The following is an 18,828-nucleotide window of genomic DNA, read 5'->3' as shown; positions in this document are numbered from 1 at the left end:
TAGTGATATCAACACTTTCACTCAGCAGGTCCCTGTTATTAACACCCTTTAAACACTGAGACGATTTACTGCATACGGTGAGAGAACGTATTTTCAACCTTTACCAACACAAAGTTACACAAACATTAAAGTGGCAGCAAGTGGCTTTATTTACAACTGATGCACGTATAAAACACATCATGACAATACAACGGGTAAAAACACAGGTCAAATTTTGTGCTGTAACTTCTCTCTATGAGGACAAGCATCACCAACTTTTATTCTATCAGGGGCGTCCAAGTCTAGTCCTAGACAGCCTTGTCCTCTATGTTTTAGATGCTACCCTGGTAAATCAGTTCATCACTTTTCTTATAATACCACATCACACTAAGTCTTTCTCAAGACTCTTGGTAAACTGTGACAAATCTATTTAAAAGAGGAAAAATACTTTCAACCCAATGCTTGTTTTTCTGAATCAAAGAAAAAAAAAAAAAAAAACTTTTAACTCCAAATCCTGCCAGATGCGCCCACATTGTTGAAGGTGTCAGGCCAAAAATCTTGTTTTTAAAGATTTCTTAGACAGCTATTGATCACAGTGCTCTCCTATTTTCATTGTGCTTTTATCCCAATGAGAAAAGAATTGATTTCCCTATGAAGTACGAATCTGATGGACTATAATTCACTTTGCCTTAGCTAAAAGTTATTACAGCCTTGAAAAAGCAGTGATGGCACCCCATTGCTCACATCTACATTTTGCAGGCATTAATAATGCCTTCTATTGAGGAGAACTGGCAAAGCGAGCGATTCGTCCTCAGTTCTTCTGACACATTGCTTCATTTTGGTGGTTTCCATGGGTAGGTGGGTGTTAAGGTGATTTTATGGTTTTCAGCAGGGCTGAAGATCCAGTTGAAAACAGATATATTGTTGTAGATTCACATCCTGATCTATCATTGAGATATTTGCATGTTGTCATCCATGATGTGTAGCTAACACAGCTGCATGTCAGATGAAGACATGAACCAAAATCTCTGAGGAAGGTTTACATTATCTTGTTGAATCTTTTCCATGAAGAATGACGATAAGAAGCTAGCAAACTCACTATTAGCTAGGCGTACCCAATAAAGTGGCCACCATGTGTATGTATGAATATATTTTTACATCCTAACTTGTTTAAAGGTCCCATATCGTGCTATTTTTTACCCATTTCCATTTATTCTAAGAACCCCAAAAACATAGTATTTGAGGTTTATTTTCCCAAACTTCCTAAGTTTTAGCCTCTGAAAAGTCACTTTCTGAGCAACTTTGCACAAACAGGCTGATTGGCGTCCTACTTAAGCATATTCATGAGTGGGCGTGTCTATAGACGGGACACTGACTTCCTCCTCCCCGCACGGTGACGTAAGGCCAGAGGACGTCCCGCCCTCCTCACACCCACTCATAGCCGAGCTCATGCTGCTTTATAAACACGAGACAGAGCGTGGGGGCGGGGCCGGTACATACATAGACTGTAGAAAATACATACATAGCACTGCGCGAAGGACGCTGACATGCTCACCTTCGTGGGCGTGTCTGTTTACAGGTCAATCACGGCAGAGAGGTTCCTGGAGGCGGGGCTTTTCCAGCTCAGTGCCGTGTCAAATTCGTCATCAAAGTGGGAACGCATCATCAAATTGGAGCGAGGTGTTTGGGCTCACCCTGCAGTAAGAAAGGAGCAAATCACCCTATAACGATTGAGGGAATCAATGAAAAAAAAACACTTTAATGTGTATAAAGCCCAAATAGCACTTTTATCATGTTTAAAGCACAGAAAAGTCGATTTAGCATAACATGGGGCCTTTAATGTAGGAAAACTTTATTTAAACATGTTTAAATACAATCTGATTACCGGTAACAATATTTAAAATTTATTCAGATCTTATTGAGAGACAAATGAGACAATTTAAGTGAAAAACAAATTAAAATATTATTGTAAGTGAAGGAGTGTTCATTCCACAACTGAAGAAGAATGCATTCTCAACAGTTCACCATAGAGCGACTCCAGCTTTTCACATAATGTTAAAACTCCATTCGTGTTCAGCCAGCAGGAATAAAGCCGCTCTCCATGAGCAGGCCAAGCATATCTGATTATTTATTCCTCTGACCACTTTAATTAGAGCATCAAAGGTCAGACGCTGCAGAGGAACACTTCCGCAGGGCATTGATACAAAGTTACAGCATCAGTTTGATTTGATAGCCATTTGTGACTCTACCACAACGCAGCCTCTTTTTTAACTGAACTAGTTTCAGTCACAATGGGTTTGTTGGTCGGCATCATAAATCATGGGAATTAAACTCATTGTCACAATTATGCCAGTTTGATTTCAAATGGCATTATAATGATGTATTCTGGATTGGATGCTATGACAGGGACACTTTACCAAAAATAGATGAGTTAAAATGAGTTTGTGTAGACCTTTTGAGGCCTACTTTTTTAACCTAATGATCAGTCCGTCTGCTGATTTTCTCTAAATCAGACCAAAGTGAGATGAATAAGATGATGCCTTGAAGAAATAACATCCTCCGAGGCTTTTAGGAAGTCACTGCGTGGCCCCAAATCAAAAATCGGGCTCTGAGCATCAATGCGTACACATCCATAGATTATACCTACCAAATTAAAGCCTGATCCGTTCACCAATAACAGAGGAGTAGAAATTTTAACTAGTGTACACAACAACAACAACAAACTAAGTGGCGTTTTGAGTCCGGCAGCCCGGCCTAAAAAAAGATGTATGTTAGTTCACAATTTAAAGATTATATACGTTTATGTCAATAAAATACCTATTACAAATGATCAGATTTCCTAGGCTACAAGTTAAAAAATCTAATAATTTATCAATATTACATAAAATTACACATTTGATAGTAGATGAAAGCATTTTACTGGTATTATTAATGCTAGCCTAAGCAGAAAACAAGGTATTTTAGCAGATTTCGTGAAGTAAATTATGAATAAACGTAACTGAACTAGCATTTGTTAACTTAGCTAGCTTCTTCTGTAGTTTTCTGACGGATAAGCATAAAACAAATGTGATAACTATTTCAATCATAGTTTGTTGGCTAACAAACAAATCTGCATGTGATTAAAATTAAAGATTCTTGCGATATTAACGTGACTAATGATCGCACCTTTCCGCTGGACATGAAGAACATGGAACACCGGCTGTGAAGTGCTTGTGCTTAAGGAGCTCGTGCATCACTGTAGTGCTACCATGGAAAGCCATTTGTACCTCACATGGTTTACATCTAACTTGTTTCGCCATTTTATCTTCGCTGAAATGTTCCAACACTTTAGATACTTTAGGTCAAAGCTTTCGGGGTTTTTCAACAGTTTGGTCCGCCACTCTTCCTCGCTTGTATTTTCCAATTTCCAGCATTTAAACAGTCAGGTGGGAGTGGTACTGCCCCCCGCAGTTCATGTAAAGACCTGCACCAGAAAGTGGCCGCGAACCGGTTTTTATCCTTTGTTTACAAGATTAAAGGACACGTTGACGCTAAAAAATCTGCATCGAATAATTTTTCGACTAATCGTTGCAGCCTTATTTTCAAGTTTAACAAAAACACAGAAGTTAAAATACTGTTCAAAGTCAGTCAGCCCTTACTTGTCTCTAAACCTAAGGTAGTAAAATGACAGGTCATATCTTTACAGTACATGTGTAACTCTATCCTACAATTCATGTCTGAAAGGATAATGAAGCATTCTCCAGCTACTGTAAGTCACCAGTAACGCTGTGGTTTTACTGGTGTTTTTCAGACATCAATCAACTATTATGACATTTGCTACATCTTTTCTGATCAATATCAGCCAATCAGGGTCAGCTCCTAATCCATCACAGCATCCTTAGTGACGGGTGAAAATCTGCAGCTTTTTTCAAACGCGCCACATCTGTCTATGCTCATCAGCGGTTTGACATCCTTCCCCTTCGACCTCTGCTCTCATGCATCCCCGTCTTTGAAATTAGTTTCAGGGAGTAATCCCGTAATCAGAGGGTTTCACTGGGATTATCAAGGATGCAGCAGTGATTTCTGCCCTCCAGCACCAGTGACGTGAGGAAGCTGCAGAAGTTGAACTACAGTAATTTCCTCCTTGGACAGTCAAGATACGGCTTGGCCCATATAGGCCTTTTGTTCAACACCCATTATTTTACTACAATAGAGAACAAGAAATGACCAGGCTTGTATAATACCAGGGCTAGTGTTTTTTAACCATTTAATCCTCCCTTTCTCCCGCAACATTAAATCCTAGTGTTTACAATCAAAGAGATTCTCACATTAACATTTCAGTGTCATGTCACCGTCACATTAAACCTATTCACATGTAGCCACACTGCCTGTTTAATAAAGGACTCTAAAGGAGCTTTTTGCACATATATGGATGATTAAGAAGGTTTGTGAGGTTTTTCCCCCTTCCCCCCACATAAAACCTACTGTTACATCACAATAACAAAACCAAAGACCTGATAATGGAGCCAAATGAGGCAGTTTTTGAATGAAAATTACATCCTCATAAAAAAGTAGGTACACACATGCGCACATTAAAGAGGTTTTTCTGTCTAGATGCAAATTAGTTTTTTTTTTTATATGGGAAAAAATTCTTGATGTCAAGTCAACATGACTGAGTACTAATTAATAATCCCTTCATACAGATCAGATTGCTTTGTGTTACTACAGATGCAAAAGGTCAGTTGTTGCCTTTTTTTTTTTTTTTAAGACGTGTGAAAGCAGCCGCTGGGAGACTGCGTGGGCGCCGACGTCAGCGTTTCCTATTCATCATAAATCTGCAGAGAAATCAACGCATTTGATCGTGACAGCCAGCTTTAAACCGTGGAGGTTTGGGGGGTCAGGAGCAGCTCAGTGTCACAATGGGCTCGATCATCCCAATTGTAATGGTCTAAGTTAGACAGATCAGGTTCCAAACCCCAGTGGGCCATGTCTGCTTGTGTTTTCCCTTGTTCCGTATGTCCACAGATTCTCGTTCTATGTCCGTTTGTATTTTTGTCGTACTGTACTTTGTTGTTTTGAGTTTGGAAGAAAAAATAAAAACGGATCGGTTTCATAAGAGCTACTCCTGCCTGTGGTTTCCATCTCTGTAACTTGGTCTTAACCCTACCCCAAACCCCTGACACTGATGAGGTACAACAGACCAGCATCTGCCCTGTGAGAGTGATACTTAACAGTTAAAGCAATGAAATGTTCATATAGCAAAGAGTGCATTCATCTGGTTTAAAACCAATCTTTGGATCTGGATCAGAAATCTTTAGCCACACAGCAGCGGTGCATCTTTTTTGTTTGATTGGCAGCTCATCTAACAGCACTAACACTGAACTAGCATCCAATAGAAACTGTCACAGGCAGAGGTTTGTTCCTGAAGCTAACAGCCAACGCTGCCAGATCCAAAACCTCTAGAGAGAATTCTGTGTTTATTAAAAGACAATAGAGATGTAACGATTCAACTCCCGATACGATTCGATTCACGATACTGGGTTCACGATACGATTTTTTCACGATTTATTTTACAAAATGGGACTGTAGTCAAATGATGACTGAAAAATATTCCTTTATTTTTTTGGGAAAAAAACTAGAAAATACTGTATTATCTTCCTTTAGTTTTTTATTGTCAAAACAATCCCTTGATAAACTATTCAAATCAATGCAATTTAACTAAAAATAAATCTTGAAATAAATAAAGGAATAATACAAATGAAGAAGAAGCTTATTAATTAAAATTCTGGTTCTATAGTAAACAATACGAAACTGCAAAATAGTTCTTTTTCTTTTTAAAAGTGCAACTGAAAATGTATTTTGTGCCTTAACAATTGGACTTTAAAAAAAAAAAAAAACCCGTCATTGCACTGATTTATGTTAGATATTTGTTTGGACCAGCAGAGGGCGCTGGTAACCCAGTGGCCGGTTGCCATGCAGATATTCTGTGCAGTGAAGAAGAGATGATCTGTGCTAGCTGACAGAGCTAATAGAAAAACGTGAGTTTTACAAAAATTCACGTAATATTACAGATATTCTTTCGGTGCTAAAGGGGCAATAAATCATTCATTAACATGTAAGAGTAGAAGGCGGCCAGAAAGAAAGTAGTAGCAGATTCTGCCCGCCGGTGCACTGCTGGACAAGAGAAGGGATAAATATGTAAAAAAGTACTGCGAGTCAATTTTCAAAGTATCGATGTCAATCGTGATACCTATGAATCGATTTTTAACTGCCTTACGATTAATTGTTACATCCCTGAAAGATAATCAAAGTACTATAATTACTGAGATCAGCATGACGTAGAACAAGAGTGTCAAACTCTTTTTAGACCTGGAGCCATGTACACTCATTCTAAATATAACAAATTAGAGAAAGCTGCTCCATCAATCATGACATCCAAGTGTTTACATGTAATGATCATTTTAACAAAAATAATTTTACTTAACCAAGGTGCAGAGCATCCAGTAACATTATCAGAAAATACATTACATTGGGGCTGATTTACTAAAGGTTTGCGTTTGTTAAAACGAGCACCAACATGTTGCATCAACCCGCTAACCCTGCGCAACGAGATATACACTTGTTAAAAAATTGAAAATAACACGACTTGGTTAATGAACGTCTCTATCAGGACACGCAAATTATTGGGTGGAGGAGATCCAAATAAATCAAATTAGTATATGCAATGTTTTAGGCTGTTTTATGCATTTACAGGAGGTTTTACAGGCAGGTTTCAACAGTCCCAGCTTTACTCACAGATGGCTGTAGTTGTTTTTTGAGGAGAAGACGCAGGCAGAACGAAATAAGGAGAGGACAGTTTTTTTTTTCCTGCTCGAGTCAAAATTAAAACAAGATAAGACTTTTTTTCTGAAATATATTTTTCCTTTGTTTTCTTTTATCTGTCCATCTTTTGTAGACTTCATTTTGTTTTCCTCACACAGACAGCCTCCCATAAGGCGTCTTTTCTGCTTAGATTCACATTTGTTTGCCTTCATTCAAGTTGTCAAATATGTTTTTGTGCCTCCAGCATTTTCATTTTGGGCTTTTGGTCACGATGTATGGTGATCAGAATTTCCCGTAATAAGTTTCAACTTTTGCTTCAGTTTCTGGAACTGGAATCCTTTTCTGGAAATATGGAATCTGACGGGAATCTTTTCAGAGGTTTTTATTCTGGACTCCGGATGTAAGCAGGTGCTGCCAAGTCCAGTAAGTTAACAGGTATCAATAATGTAAGGGTTAGCTGTATGAAGTCCCAAATCAGCCAAAATGTACAACTTTCAAAAAACACAAGTGCACAATTAGACTTGTGAATCAAAAATAAGGAACCAGGAAATGGAATTGAGAAGCAAATATAACAGCTTAAAGAGAGGAGTCAAAACAAAATAATGAGCCAGTGAATTTTATAGCGTTCACCTCCCACACTGACCTGTATCCCAATGTCACTTGTCTCTAAGCAGGATCACAATTACATTTAAACATCTAATAAACACAAATGTGGGGGATAACCCAACGTGTCATGTGCTCACTATGATGTGAGGAACCATAATCAAAGGTAGGTATTAAATCCCAACAGATCATCTCGGTTCACACGAGCGTATACTGTACTATACATGTACAAAATGCCTCAATCCCTGAGGTTAAGAGCCTGACATGTAACTTTTAAACATATCCGTCACTGCAGGTTTAAAGTCCTGAGGTCCCCAGCTTCACAATGTATACCATAAGGTTTCCACCCACTCATTCTGCTTCCTATGTGTTGGAGCACAGAGGTGGAGTGTTAAGACTTTATTTTATTTTTCACTTATTTCAGTCGTTTTTCTCATTTCTTCTGATTGTCGTTTTTGACTTTTCATCTTGTCTCTTAATCAGCTTTTATTGGATTCTATTTATTTCCTTATCTGATGTCACTGCATGTTTACCTGACAGCCGTTTAAAAAAGAAAAAAAAATGATAATCTTGCTGAATTCAGTTTGCTATAATAACTTTTATGTGTTCTGTTAAACCAAAGAATGTGAAAAATAAAATAATATAATAATGTTACCTTGCCATTTGAACATTTGGAATTTATTATTCATTTAATAAGCCTTACATGAATTCTTTTTACACCTGGTCTAAGTGAGAAAAGCTGACTGAATTTCCTCAAGGATTAATAAATTATCTCATCTCTACTCATAACATATCAAGGGAAGTGGTGGCCCGTTGGTTAAAGAAGAGGACTCGTAACTGGAGGGTCGCACATTCAAATTGGCTGTGGACTTAAGCAAAGCCCTTAATGCCAAACTGCTCCCTGGGTTCTACAGTAGCTGCCCACTGTTCTCAAAGGAAGGGAAAATCATTTCTTGTATCTAGATTCTACAAGACGGGAAACACCCTAACCAAAGGGCAAACGCAATTACAGATGTAATTGCTTGTTCAATGTAAACACTTCAAATAACAAATTACAGAAGAAAACCCATGTTAACTCAGAGAATTCAAACCGTCTAAAGAACAATATCACCAATGGTATGAGTGAGCGTGTGTACGTGACTAAAGGTGTAAAGAGCTTTGTGTCTACTATTCTGTAGTGATAAGTGTTACTATATAAAAGGCTATCTATCTAGTACTGGCGGGGGGGGCAGCAAAACTTTAATTCCAGTTGACTAAGGACCTTCACAGACATTTTAAATTAAAGTTTAGACAATGTCATTTTCCTCTGTTTGCAAACTGTGACATGGTTTAAGCCTTTAGAAAGGCCTCCTGTGTTAAATGCACATCATGATACCCTCGGCTACTTTTATTTAGTATTATGTAACAGCTGGAGTGTGTTTAGAGAGGACAAGGTAAGTAGACTACGTAAAGTCATGTCGATGTCCACATTGTGAGGCTCATTGTTTAATATACCCAATAGCTCCAGTAACACATCCTACACTAGTGTGTCTATGTGTGATTGTGTGTGTGTGCGTGCGCGAGTGTGTTGGAGGAAGCCGGAGATACCCCCCAGTTCTGTACATCTGCGGGAGGCGTTTCTGTTTAATGAGGTTTAGAAAAGCTCTTCACTCAATTACGATCCATCATCTGTGGGTGTGTCATCTAACTCCCCCTCTTCAAGTCATCATCTATTCATCAGCAGTCTGTGTGAACGCCTGCTTTCTTTATCCCACTCGGTTTCTCTACATCGTATTTATATCACATTGCTTGAAACTAATTTTAATCTAAATTTTGGCTTAAACGTTTGCAAATGGTTTCCCATCAACTGCAAAATCAGAACAAGTATCTGTGAGTATCTTCAATCCAGGCTGTAGATGGGTGGACTCTCAGCTCCGCTTCACCATCAGACAAACAGATTGATCTTTAGTATCTGAGTAAACAAAGCCAATGCCAAGCCTACTCTCACACTGATAAAAACAAGGATTCATTGATAATGAAGTTTTAATGGAGAGGAAGGTAATCGTGTGTGTACGGGTATACATATGCTGTATGGACACCCACACTATGCATTTGCGTGTACGCTAAATACGGTGCCATTATTCATTATTTCATGCGTGCGTGCACAGTATTTCTTGGCAAATGTGGAACTATAAAAAGCAACATGATGACTCGCCTACATGCAGGAGAACTGTACGTACTTTGATAGTCCTTCTCTGAACACAGGTGTGAATTTTAATGATCTGTTCCACAATAATAATTAGTCCCAATCAACCAAAATCAATTATGGAAAAAAAGAAATAGCAAAAGTGACAAAAAATTAGCTTTTGATGGGTTTCAAACTCAATGCAATACAGTGAAACTATGAGCAATTTGCACTTCTTAGAGGAGTTAATGGAATTCCTTTTAGTGTTTTTTTTTATTTTCTAAGTATGCGTTTGATCAAAGCAGAAGTTTTGGGAAATAAGATCACTGAAGACTGAACATAGGTGATAGACAAACACCGCTGAGTGAGGACTTCTATGATCAGATCATACGTGCATGTCTGTAATTGTGTACATAAATCTATTTGTACATCATACACATAAACAGACTGGTTATTCACCTTATTCCTGGGGTTGCTACTACTTCAGGATTAACATAGATGCAACTTTTTGTCCAATAAAAAGAAAAAGACATGTGAATAAAAATATATATATTCATTCTCTCCTATAATTTATTTAAAGCTCAGGTCAACAAGACAAATTCCTCGTGTGTATTCATACACTCTTGGTCAATAAAGTTGATTCTGATTCTGATTCTTTTTTCTCGCTCAAGGAAAAAAATAAATCAGAAAGGCATGTGAAAAACCCTGAATTAATATGTTTCAAACAAGGATGTCCAAGTGTTGGAGGTCAGAGGGAGTTGATTCAAATGTTGATATTGAGATTAATCTTTAGTAAAACTGAGGTGAAATGTAGAAGAATGGAGTGAGAGAAAGAAATATATGAAGGTTCAATAATATTTTGATTGGATGCTGTAAATAATGGGGAATCAGATATGAGAGACGGATGAAGTCCCGGTGATAATGCGAGCAGCAGATTTTTAAACCAGTTAAAAGTTTGTGGAGGATTGATGGAGGAGGACAAACAGAAGGAAATGACTGTAATAATCATGTCGGGAAATGACGAGAGAGGGAACCAGTAAAGCAGCAGTGTGCAAAGGGAGGGAGGGACGAAGGCGGTTAAGATGGAAGTAGCTGGATGTAGGCTTCACAAGTATGATCATCAAACACGTTTAAAGGGATCCTCCACTGTTTTTACAAATGTGGCCTAAAACCTTTGAAATGACCTTATTAGAAGCAACAGTTCCAACTCTGCTGTTTCGTAGATGGCATGAAGAAGAGAAGAGATATCCGAATAATTAAACCATACCTTGAACCATTTCTGAGAAGAACGCCGGTTCTTTGCAGGAGACAGATTCAGCTCAACTAGGGTCGGCATTAATGAGCAGCAGTGGCTCCTAGTTGCCTGTATTTACATCCACGGAGCTCTTATTCTCTTCTTCATGCTGTCTACAAAATAGCAGAGTTGGACCTGTCGCCCCCTGCGGCCACAGATTTTTTTTGGGTCTTTTTGGGATTTTGTTTGTCAAATTTTGGTAAACAAGAGGTTTACATCAACTTTTTTTTTACTTTTACAGAATTTTATAGCAACCCAAAGCAGCACAAGTTGTCATTTTGACTGAAAAAGCTGCTAAATGATCCTGAATGCTTCAACTCCATAGAACTCAACGGACTAAAAGGGGCGATTCGCGTCATCAATGACATCATTTCAACATGGCGGTATACAGGCTCTTAAACAGTAAAGTAGTCCCATTTTTAAAAGTTAATAAAACGAATATGGTGCAAAAAAATGCATTTTGTTAGGCATAGATCTTCTAATAATGTCATTTCAAAGGTTTTAGGCCACATTTGTAGAAACAGTGGAGGATCCCTTTAACAGCTTTACACTTAACTTTTAGTCTGCTGTAGCAGAAAGTTGTGCACACGATCACAGCTATAGTAGCACCTCCAGGAATAAAGATGATGTAAAAAGATTGTTTCGCCATAAAACTTGTCAGAGTAATATCACGTTGACACCGTAGCCGCAGCGCTCCTCCCCACTCTGTGTTTGAAAGAAATGAGACGCAGTTTCCTCCCTTTAGACACGACTCCAAGCCGCTCAAAGGAAACTGGATTAACTGCCGACAGTTGAACACACACATACACACGAGCCTCGTCCACACCTTCAAACCCGCTCTGGCACCATGAGATTCACCGCCCACTATAAACAGGCACTCACTCACGGAGGGTATCTCTCTATTCTTGCAGAAGTCTATTATTAGCTGTTCAACCCAGAGACAAACTAATGACACGTTGGGATGAATCACCAGAGCTTCTGCCTCCGACTATCATTACACTAACAGCAGCCACGCAGGACGCACATCCAACAGTAACAAACACACTCCTAAAAGTTTGTAGTCCGTTACCAAGCCGGACCTGCAAGTCTGCAGGCACTCGCTCCAAACCAACTGAAAACATTAATTAAAAGTCCAGAAAGAGTTGAAATCAAGATTATTTTACATCTCCAGGGTCAAGTAAAGTCCCGAATCTGTTAACGGTAAAATTGCTAAAATACAAGTTACTGTATAAAGTTTGTCCTTATGTTACAGTCCACAATCAGAGGTCCATTGTTCTCTTTATTAAGAAAGTCCCTGACCAGCATGTTAAACTGTTAAAACCCATCTTTCATCTTCTAGTTATCTTTTCAAAGTAAGAGCCTGCTTTATTAAGCGGTATTCATCCCCTCTTTATTCTGAAATCTGACACCTATAGTGACACAAACTCGTCCTTCTATTATGTGTCCGTCATCACCAGACGACCAGAAGCACTAATGACTCATTCCTCACGGTGTACCAGTCCACTGAGAAACACTGCAATCAAACTACACGCACCAAGACGAATCACAGTTATACCAACTACAGCAGTTCTGTGCGAAGATGTCTGGGAGGTTACCATGACAACTGCCTCGCTTGATGGGAAGAAATGTCAAACAAAAACTGAGTTTATTATGTCTGTGGGTTTTTAACTGGGACTTCAAACAGCACAGTGAAAGTAAGTGTAAGTGGATGCAGGCAACGTTAATAAGGGCTTAAGTGACACATTAGAAGGAGTATCGGCTCACAACCAGAGCTGATATATGATCGGTGAGTCCTGGACTAAAGGACTCCACCACATACTGTAGCAGGTTGGTTTACACACCTGGACCTCCTTCAGAGGTGAGAGCTTCTCAATACCCTGAAACAATACGGGTCGAGGATGGCCCGTAGGCTGCAGTGGCCCCTGGGTCTAATTTTATGTGATCTCCAAAACAAAAAAATGCACATAAGGAGTCCAAAAATACACAAAGTAACTATAAAAATAATCAAAACGGTTCATAAAATGAAAAAAAGGACAACAAAAATACACAAAATGATTTGTGCATTTGTTTTACAATAAATACAGCAAACAGAGATCAGACAGACGTATATAGCAAGCAGTGAAACTGGTGTGACTCAACTTGCTGCAAACAAATGAACACCATCTTAACCAAATGTAAAGCAAATTTAACAGAATCACTGCATTGTTAATAGTCTGAACTACCCATCCTAACATTTACAAAATGAAGCATTCTTGTCGAATGCAGAAACAAGTGTAGTGAATAATAGTGTCAACTAAAGTGAGTGAAAGTTGTTTTAGCTAATGAATTTTTTAAAAAAAATAAAACAAATCCTTACAGAAGTTTATTAAAAAAAATTTTTTAAAAATCTGTATTTTAAATTAAACACATAAAACACACATGAATCAATCTGATAAGGGTGACAAAACCCCATTACAGACCGAGACTTTATCCAACATGTTTAGAATTCTGTAGAGAAACATCTTAATGAGGAAGCAGCAATTATGTGAAGAACTCTGATAGTCCCAGTGTCTTTATTTTATCACACGCTAACAATTAGGGCACACTATAGGCTCTTCATAAGTCAGAAGAGAATCCTTATTCAAGACAACTATTAGGAAAACAATGTCTATTTAATGAGAAAATTATTATTTCTTTCCTTACTTCTTTTTCCTGTTATGCATTTTCTACATTATTTGACAACATGAAGGTCAAGTCACTTTTAGTCTTGCAATCAAATATGTATGTCTTTGTAAATAAATACAGCAAAGTACACACATAACATGTTACATACAAATCAAACGTTATTATCTTAATACGTGTATTATAGAGCAGTGGTACCTGTGCAAACGGAGGTCAGGAGAAAATGCTGCATAATGGATAAATTCTAAAACAAACCCCACGAATGACAGCAATGAATCTCTTTAATTCCTGTTAACGTTTGTAACAGACTTTAGACTGGAAACTTTAATTTAATCAACATTCCTCTAAAAGAGCCTCATCGAAACAGTCAAACATGGGTGATTGACGTGGAAGTGCTTTAGTTGTCTGATGATCACTGGCTGCTTTAGCAAAGGAGCATTCAACACTGTTTGCTCACTTGGGTGATGAAATTGTTCACTGTGGTGTGACAGGCCTATACGGACACACTTAGAGTACTTTGGTTATCATGCAAAACACAGTGGACTGACCGTCTCTGAATGGATTAATAGATTACATATAGGTTTAGCTTTGTTAATAAAAATCCCCCACATTGAGACACAATGTCTTATTAGAATTATCAAAGTTCTGGACATAACTTAGAAAATGCTAATGCCTCAGAATGAATAAGCAAGTTAGCCAGGACTTAATGATCCGCTACCAACGTGTCTAAACATCATCTGTGGCACCAAACATGAAGGACTTTGCCCAAAGATCCTAAAACTGAAATCTAAAGGAAAACAATAACAGTAAGATTAATGAGTCTGTGAAAAGATAAAGCATCCAGGCTGGAAAGTTTAAAAAAAGTACTCAAAAATTAAAATTTAAACCCTAGTGACAATTCACACACTTGAATGTCTCTCCCATGATCACAAAACAATGAATGTGCAGGATATATTACAATTGTACAACAAAGAAAAAGAGAATAAATGGCTTATAACAATATTCAGAAGCCGTAACCATAGACCCTTGTGACTGACGTCACGGCACATTGACCCAGCGCCATCTTGAATGATGACAGTCCTATACGGATGCACCTGCGTGGGTGTATTTACTTGAATAACTGTAATTTTTGGACTTATTGAAAGCAGCCGATGTGCTAAACAATTGTTGAAGGTCGTCTCCATTTGGCCTGAATATGTCGGAGGCCACAGATTATGTCGACACTCTACCAGAAGCTGAGAGAAGTCGGTAAAAGGAGAAACTGGGTCTGATCGGCGGGAATGACCCCTACACTTGGATCAATGCAAATAAAACAATTTAATTTCCCAAGCTTTTGGTCAAAGCACCTTCATCAGGGTAACAAACAACATGGCTACAATGAACAGGCTTATTTAATACAGGCAATCAGTCACACCTTTGCTACACCACTCATGTGATCAGCTTGTTGTTTTTAGGTCAGCCCTGCACAGGGCACCTAGCCCGGCCTTCCGAGAAAGTGCCTCGGTTCTTTCCCCTTGGGTGGTTCTCACAGCTGGTATCCTGAAGAAAGACTTGTGTACTCCAGTCCCAGTCGTGTCAGAACACCCAAACACAGCGCAAAAGTTTACCATCACTGTGGGCTCTCTGCTTCGCTGCATACGGTCTATGGTTTCAAAATGTTTCCTGCGGTGGCTTGTTCTTCCAACATGGCGGAGTACCGTACATCACGTGACCTGTGAGGTCATGTTTGCATGGGTCTACTGAATTAATCCTTGTTCGGAGTTCCGATTTCTTGGTTATTAACACAGGTTACTTCGATTTGCATGTCTACACTCTGTCAGTTTGGGTGATTTTGGTTTTCAAAGACTAAAATTCAGTCCAACTACAATGGGCAAAATGTTTACGTTTAGAAACACCACAAGATATTTTGATATCCCTACATTTTAACTTCTGAAAATAACCACCTGATAGCACAACAACGGGGATGTGCGATCCACCCGCCTGCCACAAACAGATGCTTCCCTGACACAATTCAATGTTTGCAGGCCGTACTGCTCCGAGAATCCACTTTCAGACCTCCAAGGAGGCAGTGGTCCCCCTTGCTTCTCTGTGCCCTACATGAGTCCTTCCTCCCTGTTCTTCCCAACACAGATTCTGCAGCTATTTTAGGTTTAAAACCAGGCCAGCGGAGCTCAGAGCAGCCGTGCCCTGCCTCACTTTTATTCCTGCTGCCAGCGTCAGATGCTGAAATCATGCGAGCTAAAACCAGCTGCTGGCAAACTGGAACCACCCTCTCTGGATGCAGTGTTTCCTACGGAGCTCACACAACTCGAAGCCAACACCAGTGCAACTTGGAGGAGATCTGACCTTGTTCTAACAAACAGGAAAGTGAACAGCATTATTTCTCAAATAGTGCCCAAAGCAAGGCAGTCTGGCCTGGGTTTGATACAGTTTTTGCATAACATAGTGTTCAAAAGCAAGCATCTAAAACATAGTTCAGAATCAGACACACTGGTTAAACTGGGACCAATGAAAGCCATTTATCCAATCCTCTGTTGAAACCAGTGATATTACAGATACACATAAAAGTGTACGTATGTGTGAAACATAAAGCAGACATGAGTTGCTTTATATGCATCAGTTTAATATTGTGCAGCCCAAAAACAGAGTCAACCCCCCACAAGACAAAGTCAAAAAATACACAAAAAAAGCACCCACACAAAATGACAAAAAAAAAAAAAACTTGTCACACCTTGTCATCCACTTTGCCCTACAACATTTTTGTGTAGTCTTCCTCTTTGTTTTTTTTAGTGTGTATCAATGCAATTTTTAATATGTCGTTTTTTGCTTATCTAATTACCCCTAGGGGATTAATAAAGTTTCTTCTGACTCTGAAAAAACTAAAATAAAAAATGACAGCAAAATGCACACAATGGACAGAAAAACACAAAGACTTCAAAAACACACCAAAATTGACTCAAAAACCACACAAAACAACAAAAATAAGTGAAAAATGGAAACAAAAACACAACCAAACATAGCACAAATAGACAAAAGCCTTTGTTCTTTACCTATAAATAAATAATGATAAAAGTTGCCCTTGTCTGATATCAATGATGGTTGGGATTCACTGATCGTGATCCATTCCTGGTAAACCAAGGTTTGGTTGTCTTTGATCTGTGTTGCTTATTAATGATAGCAATCACAGCTGATGCATTGTGTGCAATAACTTAAATGTCTACAATGCGGTGTAGGTGTTAACAGGTCAATGGCACTGCATTAATCTGCGTTTATGGAGCTCAGTGCTCATCCAGTCCGTGTCTTGGATGTTGAGCAAACCGGGGATGGTTATTTTTAGCCCTCATGTAGACTCTCATCGGTGACGGCGATGAAGCGTCCTCCCCCCTCCTACACCACGATGACGTCGCACTGTTACGCAAAAACCAGGGGTTCACCTTTTGTGGACCTCCATCCTGCACCGCTGGCACGAGGCAGGGGGCGGTGTGCACGCACGGCACGCACGCAACAGCCAAAAATAACACATAAAAAAAAACAGACTCCAACTTCTGCTTTACGTCTAATTCCTCAAACACTGAAGTGCAGAAAACCGGTCTAAGGTTAAACGCAGACACACCCTGTGAGGACGCACCGAGCACGAAAGGTTAAAGACTGACAGGAAGGAGACACTTAACTATTTGTAGAGGTGCTGCAGACACAGGTCGAGAGATTCTCCCTCCACTTCGTCCTCAGACACAAGGTCCGTCAAAGGGCGTAGCGGAGGCGGGTCATTGTCCTGCAGAGGCGCCTTCATCTCCCGGAGGAAGAGCTCCAGGAACCGTCGGAAGGTTTTCTCCTCTGTTGCAGAGCCAGCCATCATTTCTCATTCCTGGACACACACACAGTGACAGCATCGCCCGTCAGTCGCACATACTCACCCAGCGCGTACATTGCACAGTGGACTATGAGTGAGTAATGGTCGGTGTGACAGCAGCACCTGATGACCCGAGGAGCAGCTGTGGACTCAGTGAGGATGTCACAGGCTGGACTCGATCCCGCTCAGCGCGCGCACCAAGTTATCAGGGATTTCGGACGAGTGACGTCACGGAGGACGGCGGGGGGTGTGAACGCGCACGTCGCTCAGGACTGCCTCTGAACGTCCGTGACGTCAGTGAAGTTTAATTAGAAGAGCTTTTTTTGTTTTTATCTAGTATATATATTTCAAACCTGGGTGAAAATGTCAGGATTTTGCCTAAACTTCAGTATCTGGAGAGTAAATTAGACGAGGGGCACGAAACAAAATAAAGTTTAGGCTTCCACACTTTTAAATGTGTTGAATTGGTAGTTTAGTGTGGTCACGTGTAGCCTACGCACTTTTTAAACGTGTAAGTTAAAATGACACAGAACAGACAAGGTGACTGAAAAAGTGATACTTATGGCCCTCAGTCTAATAAATACACAAAAACAATTCCAAAAACACAAAAATATGATATACAAAAATACAACAAAATCACAGGAAAACACAGAGCAACAACAAAAACTGACAACCTTTGTTATTTCTTCTAATGCTTGGATTAGTAATTTTCTAAATGATGACATGAATATCAGAATGATTGTGCACAAACAACCTTTAACCCTAACAGAGATGAATCAAACCGCTAAAATCCAATTGAAAACACAAACAGCTCTAATATTGACACTGAGCATAGACTTCAGTGTTTTATCCTGAACTGTACTGAACTTTAAATACAAACTATCAAAAATGAATGCATATTATTAAAAGTTTTCTTCATTAGTCCTTATAAAAGCAGCCATCAATACTAGATAGTAACATTTTCTGGGATACATTTTCCTGCATATCTTTGGCTGAAATTTCCTCCTCAGAATCACTATAATATCTTTATTTCCTCTGCCGGGACGTCCGGTCTTTCTCTTGCTCGCTCCTGTCACATGGAGTGAAGCAACAGAAGCCCCACATGTGTAAATAATTCAGTTGATAGCTCTGTGTGCTGCAGAAGTCACAACAACACACATACCTGTGTATCCTTAGTTATAAATAAAAACAATAATAAAGAAAAGGTGGGGGAAAAAAAGCTTTGCAAACATCTGTATAAGGAGATGGCGCTAATGCAAAACACCATAACCTGAATCAACTGCACCACGTCACATCCAAAGCACGTCTTTTGTTTATTGGAAATACATCAAACATGATTGATGTTGCAAAACGACCACTGACAGCTACCTTTGGACACAATGAGCTGCAAAAACATCATGAGAAAATGATTTGTGTTTTTTTCTTTGAAGAACCAAATGTGATTCAAGGGCATTTTGCAGATGAAAAAAAAACAAA

General features: G+C 39.2%; 1 protein-coding gene across 1 annotated transcript in view; it reads right to left on the bottom strand.

The window, feature by feature from the left end:
- Positions 1–17,591, bottom strand: part of ppm1e (protein phosphatase, Mg2+/Mn2+ dependent, 1E) — a 36,371-nt gene extending 18,780 nt beyond the window's left edge. Inside the window, exons 1-2 of the mRNA XM_028467290.1 lie at positions 17,476–17,591; positions 17,174–17,367 (exon numbers count right to left, since the gene is read on the bottom strand). Of these exons, the coding sequence (XP_028323091.1) occupies positions 17,174–17,358 (185 nt within the window). The 5' untranslated portion in view covers positions 17,359–17,367; positions 17,476–17,591. The remainder of the gene's footprint in view (positions 1–17,173; positions 17,368–17,475) is intronic.
- Positions 17,592–18,828: the final 1,237 nt, after the last annotated feature.

This window comes from Gouania willdenowi, chromosome 14 (assembly GCF_900634775.1).
Source record: "Gouania willdenowi chromosome 14, fGouWil2.1, whole genome shotgun sequence".
Taxonomy (NCBI): Eukaryota; Metazoa; Chordata; class Actinopteri; order Blenniiformes; family Gobiesocidae; genus Gouania; species Gouania willdenowi.
This window is presented reverse-complemented; position numbering and strand designations above follow the sequence as displayed.